General features: G+C 28.5%; 1 protein-coding gene across 1 annotated transcript; it reads left to right on the forward strand.

Moving 5' to 3' along the window:
- Window positions 1–204: 204 nt before the first annotated feature.
- LOC139879876 (acetylserotonin O-methyltransferase-like) lies at window positions 205–3,142 on the forward strand. Its single transcript, XM_071865452.1, has 2 exons — window positions 205–948; window positions 2,849–3,142. The coding sequence occupies exons 1-2, from the start codon at window positions 205–207 to the stop codon at window positions 3,140–3,142; spliced, it is 1,038 nt and encodes a 345-aa protein (XP_071721553.1).
- The last annotated feature ends 6,068 nt before the right edge of the window (window positions 3,143–9,210 follow it).

Consider the following 9,210-nt stretch of genomic DNA (forward strand, 5'->3'; position numbering starts at 1 on the left):
AAAAAATATGCTGAATTTAATTAGATTGTATATGTATGAGTAATAATACACTTTGTTATGTACTTTGATGTGTTTGATGTGAAGTATTAGCTATTTTGTGTGTGGGGGTGGGGGTATTAGGGTTTGGGTCAAGTTATGAAGGGAGTATTTAAGGGCCGGCTTAGTTCTTACATTATTGCACACTCTAGATTAAGAAAAAAACAAATGGAGAAAATAATTCCCAAAGTAGAAGAAGAAGCACAACTAGAAATATGGAAATTTGTTTTTGGTTTCACTCCCATGGCTGTGGTCAAGTGTGCCATTGAGCTCGGTATACCCGATATCCTCGAAAACCATGAAACTCCTATGACACTTACCGAGTTAGCATCAAAACTCGGGTGTTCACAACCTTCACTGTATCGGATCATGAGGTTTTTAATCCAGTATAAGATATTTAACCAAAAACCAGTTTCAGAAACATCAGTAATTGGATACGTTAACACCCCTTTGTCTCAGCTTCTAGCAAGAAATGGAAAAAGTAGGATGGCTGATTTCGTGCTACTAGAGAGTAGTCCAGTCATGTTGTCACCATGGCATAAGTTAAGTGCTACAGTTTTAGGCCACGAGGAGTCTGCGTTTAAGGCGGCACATGGCGGTGTTGATGTATGGAAATATGCAGCCATGAATCCCGATCATGATAAGCTTATTAACGATGCAATGGCATGTGATGCACGGGTGGCGGTGGTTAAGGGTTGTCCAGAGGTGTTTGAGGGGTTGAAGACAGTGGTGGATGTTGGTGGTGGTGATGGGACGGCATTACGGTTGATTGTGGAGGCTTGTCCATGGATTAAAGGTATAAATTTTGATCTGCCTCATGTGGTGTCAGTAGCTCCTACTTTGACAGGAGTTGAACATGTTGGGGGTAATATGTTTGATCATGTTCCAAAGGCTGATGCTGCTTACTTAATGGTTAGTCTATTCATATAGTTCTTTTGGTCCAAAGATAATAGTTAATGTATTCTAAAACAAATGTTTAAATTCACCTCGTTTTAACTATACACAACACTATTACTATTCAGGGCCGGCCCTGAGTTTTCTAGTGCCCCGAGCGAGGCGGTAAAAAAAGGCCCCTATAAATACAGATCAATGAAAATTAGGCGACATATAACGTATTGAAAGGTCTTTATGCTCTAATAAATAATGTAAGCTATTTCAAAAACGACAATTAACGCCGTATCAATAAACATAAAAAAAATGACAATTTTTTTATAAAAGCCAAATCTTTGACTAAAATGCTCCGTAATTATATACGTAAACATTTTATTATCTAAAAGGTTTTAATAAAATGCTTAAACATTTTCAACATTTTAATACAGATCAAACATTTTAATTGTATCGTGCGACATATATACGTAAACATTCTAATAAAATGCTCCGTAATTATAATTATAATGAACAATCATACTACTCTAACAAAATTGACACAGATATCTAAAAGAACTTATTTTTTATCCTAGTTAGATATGTATTTATTTTTTTTGAAAGCTAGTTAGATATGTATAAACTTTCAATTTTTTTTGTCTACATGGGAATGAAGAATCGTACAATGGTATATGAATTAGATAATTACATGTATAATTAGATTATGGTAATCAATAACATTTGTTTCAAGTAGTTAAGTCAAGTATGGACTATTTCGAATTTCAACATTTTGTTTATATTTTAAACAAGGTGATATTGAACTTACTCACAAAGTTATTGATGTCAAGTTCTATTAATTATTGGATTCTTTTCCCACATCGATTAGTAAGTGAACTTTTTATGTAGTACTACCTCCGTCCCACCACAAGTGTCCACATTTCTATTTTGGGATGTCCCATTTCAAGTGTCCACTTTGTATTTCAACCAATGAGAAGAGGTTATTCTGGAGAGAGAAAATTTCTGATTGGTGGAAAATGAAGTTAGTGAGATTTTCTAAAACTGTGTGCAAAAAGTAAGTGAACACTTGTAATGGGACAGAGGGAGTATTTAATAAAGTAGTACTAATGCTCCCTAAATAATGCTGTGTTACAATATTGGGCGTTGTATTCAACTGAATCCTTAGTTGCACCACTTACGGGCCCGGGCATGTTACTATTTATTATTATTATTAGTGAATAAAACATGTTACTATTTATTATTATTATTAGTGAATAAAAGGAAAGGAAAGTAATTTACAATTTTTCTAGAAAAAAGATATTATGTTACTATTTATTATTATTATTAGTGAAAAAAAATTTCTAGAAAAAAGATATTATGTTACTATTTATTATTATTATTAGTGAATAAAAAGAAAGGAAAGTAATTTACAATTTTTCTAGAAAAAAGATATTGTGATATGCTAAGATGTCGTTTTTCAGTAGGTAAACGACAAAAAACTGACTCGTTTAATATAGTAATTTAGTATATAAGGGAAATAGTAATAGTGTTGTGTATAGTTGGGTTTTTGAGATCTTGAGGTTTAAGGTTAAGATCGGACATGGAAAGGTATGACTATTATTATTATTAGTGAATAAAAGAAAAGGAAATTAATTTACAATTTTTCTAGAAAAAAGATATTGTGATATGCTAAGATGTCGTTTTTCAGTAGGTAAACGACAAAAAACTGAGTCTCGTTTAATATAGTAATTTAGTATATAAGGGAAATAGTAATAGTGTTGTCTATAGTTGGGTTTTTGAGATCTTGAGGTTTAAGGTTAAGATCGGACATGGAAAGGTATGAAAGCAGTCATGTGTTATTTATTAGCCCGCGTATACCATAGTAAAAGTATTAGCCGTTCCAAGTAACCTGAACATATAAAAACTTATAACTTCTACTGTAATTTATTAGAAAGTACTTCATGATTGGGGAGATGAAGAGTGCATTGCGATACTAAGAAAATGTCGAGAGGCTATCCCGAAAGATGGAGGGAAGGTGATCATCGTTGAGGCGGTCGTAGGACAGGAAGATGACAAGTTTAGTGAAGTGGTATTGATGCTTGATATGGTGATGATGGCTCATACAAGTAAAGGAAAAGAGAGGACCTTGAAAGAATGGTCTTATGTGATTCAAGAGGCTGGATTTACTCATTATACCATAAAGCATGTTCAAACCTATCATTCTGTTATTGAACTTTATCCCTGAATCATTGTTGATCATGTATTGGTTCGATATTCTGATGTTCATAGTTTTAATTTTGGAATCAGCCTGAATGTTGTACTTATAATTCGTATGTGTGTAATGAAGTGTTGTGTTGAATAAAAGTGTTATCTAGTTGCATTTGAATGAGTAGATTGTGAGGAATTTTTTTCGCTAAGACTACGTGGCTCCGATATCACCACCATCACGCCACCATGCCGTCACAATGGGGCGTGATGGGATGCAAAAATTGCCAGCGATGGGTGCTTGTGCTTCACGGGAAGAAAGTGTAGCGTGAGGGATTCTTGGCCCAATCATAAGATGCCACCTCAATTGCTTATCTTGTCTTTTCTTTCTTTTTTGTTTTCTAAATTGATGTCACCATGGATGGATGATGATGATATTTTTTTTCTTTCGTTTTTATACAGAGTACTGAACAAGCTAGGATGATGAAGGTGATAAAATCTTTCTATTATTTTACAATTTTAGAACCTGATTTATTAATAACTAGTTAATGAATGGCCCGCGCGTTGTTGCGGATGCATTTGGGTCATTGTGGTTTTGTAGTCGATTAGTTGGGGTCGTGGTCTAATTATGTAGTGATATTTACGCACACGGCATGGGGCTGTGTTAAATACGATCTTTGGCTTAGATACGATTTTGGAAATCACCTCAAAAGAATTACTACCAGAAGCAGCAAAAATAAAAACATGGACAAAATTTGTACCAACATTTTCATTGCTTTTCATTGCCTACAAATACGTAGCATTAATAAAAACCGAACCTTTCTAGTTACCATCACAAACTCAGTATTCAACAAACTTTTGAAGCTTTATATTAATAAGATAGCCTTTTGGAAAACAAATTTACAATCACAAAGCAACATCAATAACTATTGAAAAGAAAACTTATAAAACAGATAACAAAAATTACTAAACCAAACCAAAAAGCCAATACCTTACATTGTAATTTCCAAACAATAGAGATTAAGAATCTGCATAAGAAAAATCAAGTCATATAAAATATCCATAACATTAGTTTAATTAACAAAACTGCAACCTAACTAAACACCCAAAAAATAACAATACAAAACTTCAATTTTTTATAAGATATATAAAACTGAGAAAAGAAATTAGTTACATGATGATTATACATATATAATGAACATATCTACAATATAGAGTATAGACTATAAACATCAATAGCTCATTAGAAAAACCAAGTTGAGGATCATTCATTTCGTCAATAATCTATGCATTTGCACGTAAAGAGACATCTTGTAGAAAGTGTGACGACCTACACAAATAGCAACAAAGGTTAAATTAGCACTATATTACTACACGTTGTAAACTTTTGACATTGCTAATTGACTCATACTTTCAACCAAAAGCCATAACAAACACTTCTTCTCCAACTAAAAATTTACTAATTGATGAATTCCATCGATCATTTTGTCGTAAACCATACTGTAATATTCTAAAACAAACAATTTCACCAATACTAACAACAATAGACAGCCAATTTTTGCAAGTCACAACAAAAGCAAATATCGTATAATTTCGTTAAACAACATATATTGTTTTATTTTATAAACCTCAATATAGCAAGAGTGCTATTTCTAGGATGGGCCAAAACACCCTATTTAAAGATACTACATATGATATTTTTATTCTGTTTATAATCTAAGTTACTCGAATGAACTAGTGGTTAATTTTTTTAAGAGGTTTGCAAAAATCGTAAATATGAAAATTGCATACCATTTTTGGACGTCAATTCGGTACCATTGATGTGTTGCGAGGTGTACTAGGAAATAGTATTATTTTTACAACGAAATACTATTAAATACGATACAATTTTACACAAGTTATTTATTTATTTATAGAGTGGATATACCTAAACCTTGCTACAATACTTATAGGCAGTGTACCTAATCGTACAGTAGTGTAGTTTTTAGTAAGTCCGGTTCGTTCCACAGGAAAAATTAAACAAGCTTAACGCTATATTAGTTTTAACTTATAAAAATACAAATATATATATAAGTAATATTATTATTATAAAAAGGGGTTTTTTACCGTTTAATGACCGGTTTGTCGATTTTAAAACTTTAGATGCAGTTAAAACCTAATGTAAAATATTAAAAATAAATACAACTTCATTTAAAGCGTAAAGTAAATAACGATAATGAAATTGCGATAAATAAAATTGCGATAATTAAAGAGTACGATAATTAAAAGTGCAATTAAATACGATGACAGTAAATAAAAGTGCGATAATTAAAAGTGCAATTAAATATGAAATAAAAGAATTATGCTTATTTAAACTTCCATAATCATGATGTTTGACGTGTTGATTTTTAGTTTATTCCCATGGGTTAATTGTCCTTTGTCCTGGATTATTCAATATGTGAAAGGACCCATCCTAATCCATCCGGACGAAGTCCATATCGATTATAAATGAATCACAACAGTTGATTACATCGCGAGGTACTTGACCTCTATATGATACATTTTACAAACATTGCATTCGTTTTTGAAAAGACAATATTTCATTACATCGAAAATGGACGGCATGCATACCATTTTATAATATATCCAATCATAATTGACTTAATAATAATATTAATGAACTCAACGACTTGAATGCAACGTCTTTTGAAATATGCCATGAATGATTCCAAGTAATGTCTCTAATATGAGTTAATGCACAGCGGAAGATTTCTTTAGTACCTGAGAATAAACATGCTTTAAAGTGTCAACCAAAAGGTTGGTGAGTTCATTAGTTTAGCAAAAATAATCATTTCATAATTTTAATAGACCACAAGATTTCATATTTCCATTTCTCATAAACATACGTCCCATGCATAGAGACAAAAATATCATTCATATGGATTGAACACCTGGTAACCGACATTCACAATATGCATATAAGAATATCCCCATCATTCCGGGATCCTCCTTCGGACATGATATAAATTTCGAAGTACTAAAGCATCCGATACTTTGGATGGGGCTTGTTGGGCCCAATAGATCTATCTTTAGGATTCGCGTCAATTAGGGTGTCTGTTCCCTAATTCTTAGATTACCAGACTTAATAAAAAAGGGGCATATTCGATTTCGATAATTCAACCATATAATGTAGTTTCAATTACTTGTGTCTATTTCGTAAAACATTTATAAAAGCAGCGCATGTATTCTCAGTCCCAAAAATATATATTGCAAAAGCATTTAAAAAGGGAGCAATGAAACTCACACATATAAATATTGTAAAACAGTTAATAAAGCATTTGCATGTATTCTCAGCCCAAAAATGTAATGAGTAAAAAAGGGAGCAAATGAAACTCACACATATAAATATTGTAAAACAGTTAATAAAGCATTTGCATGTATTCTCAGCCCAAAAATGTAATGAGTAAAAAAGGGAGCAAATGAAACTCACCTAATGTATTTTGTAGTAAAAATACATAGATCGACATTGAACAAGTATAGGATTGGCCTCAGATTCACGAACCTATATCATTTGTATATTTATTAATATATATAATCGCAATTGAACAAATTCATATATTATAACTTATGTTACATATTATTTATATTCAATTTGGGTACAAAAGTGATTAGTGTTTAGATAGTTTTATCAATATATATTTTCAGTTAGTTTTATAAAAAAAATATACTTGATTTGTTATATATGAATATTTGCATAACATTCGTTAATATGATTAATACATACTTTTATATAATATTACCTATAAATGTATTTTTATATACATAATATTTATTTAGTAAACATATTAATAACGGTAATTAAAAGTTGTATTTGATCATAATAATATTAAAAATAACAATATTGATAACGATAGTAATTATGGTAATTTTATTGTTAATATTAGTTAGGATAATAGTTTTAATGATAATAATAACGATACTCATAATTTTTAATAATAATACTTATAATAATCTATTATCCTTAATAATAATGATACTAATAATAGGAATACATAATGTTAATACTAATAATTATATAAATGATATTAATACTAATATTTATGAAATTGATAGTAAATCGTATTACTTTCTCATTAATAATAATCATCTTAATCTTAATCACAATAATGATAATAATACTAAATAATAAAATTACTAATAATAAATACATTAGTAATACTTATAATATATAAAAAAAATGACAATAATAATAACAATCTTGATAAAAAACCATTATAATCATAATAACATCAATAATAATAATAATAACGATAATAATAATAATAATAATAATAATAATAATAATAATAATAATAATAATAATAATAATAATAATAATAATAATAATAATAATAACAAAAGATAAAGAAACTACCTTCAAAAATTGGTTTTTAAAAAAGATGTCTTGTACTAGACTCGAACCCATGACCTCTCGAAAACACGCTAACACCCATAACCAATTGAGCTAATGCCCATTTCCTGCTTATAATCCATACCCATTTTTATTTAAACTGTTTTCAAATGCCCATCTTCTTCTTCCTCTTAACACTGAACATCATTCGACCAAAAAAATCCTCCAACCTCAGTTTACACATTTGTTTTCTGATTTATTTAATAACCAGAAACGATTACAGATTTTTCAACTTAATTAAAACAAAAGATAGATTAAGCTGACATAAAAAAATAAATGAAGAACCCGTTATTAAAACCCAAAATCGAATTCAAATATAGAGACTGTTTTATAAAATAATTACTTCATGAAAAAGTTTTCAAATCATAATTAGAAACTACCCGAAATGTTAATTTAACTTAAAACGTACAATTGAACTCGAATTTTACAATGAACAGACGAGTTGACTTTTTGAATTCGATACTTTGACTCAAAAATTCTCAATCAAGGAAACGATTTGGAATCTAAGATTTTACAGACAGTTTTAGTGATGAAATCCTAGAAACACTGCATTATTAGATTTTTAAAATTTGTTAGAAAGTCGAGTTTTTGAAAAATAGAATATAAAACAGGGCAGTCGATGTTTATGATAAAATTCAAGGGATTTTTCTGGGTTTTTAATCTGAAATGTGTTAACAGGAGATCTTATAAGGGTTAAGTATTATTATTACAGTTTAATTGACACTATTGACGATTGTTTCCTAGCTTGATTACTCGACAAAATTTATATTTTGTCAAAAGTTAATTAGATAAATAAAGTAGATGAATTTGTTTGGTTCTGATGATTGAGCTTCAATTTGTACGACTTAAAAGGCATAAAGTAAATTCCCTACAGCAAGGAAAACGATGGAAAACAGAATATGAATTTTATTTGTATTAATATTTGTTTAACACAGTTTTCATATATATATATATATAATGAATCGTATTTTTATTTTTTTTATATATATATATATTTCACAAATTTTTAATATTGATAATGTTTTTAAATAATAAGTATTAATACTAGTAATAATAGTAAATAATAATTTATTAAAAATAATGTATAAAAAAAAACTACTAATAATACTAATAATTATATTAGTAATCAAACTATATAACAATAATAATACATATATGGTTATATTAATAAATTTAATAATAACTAATAATAATTTCAAAAATAATTATAAAAATATAATACTAGTCTCATTAATGATACTAATTATAATTTTAAATAATAAATAATAATCATGAATCAAATGTACCCGATTTCATATAATATCATTAATGATACTGTTATTAATATTAATATTAATATTAGTATTTATATTGATAATGAAGATATTAATTTTAATACAGCAACTATATTTTAGATTGTATTTTATATTATTAATTACATAATATAATATGATAGTCTTTAATGAATATTTGTTATTTATAAATTATATATATATAGTATAGTACACATATAATAATAATTAATCATAGAATTCATAGTTATATATATATAGATTCATTTTAAATTTACACTCAATTACTTTGTATTCTATTTTTCGTATTTAATTCAAATGCTTAAATTATATTTTATAATTTTAATTTAATATACATATACTTATATTTACATATACATATTTATTTACAAACAATTGTTCGTGAAT

The sequence above is a fragment of the Rutidosis leptorrhynchoides genome, chromosome 1 (assembly GCF_046630445.1).
Source record: "Rutidosis leptorrhynchoides isolate AG116_Rl617_1_P2 chromosome 1, CSIRO_AGI_Rlap_v1, whole genome shotgun sequence".
Lineage (NCBI taxonomy): Eukaryota > Viridiplantae > Streptophyta > Magnoliopsida > Asterales > Asteraceae > Rutidosis > Rutidosis leptorrhynchoides.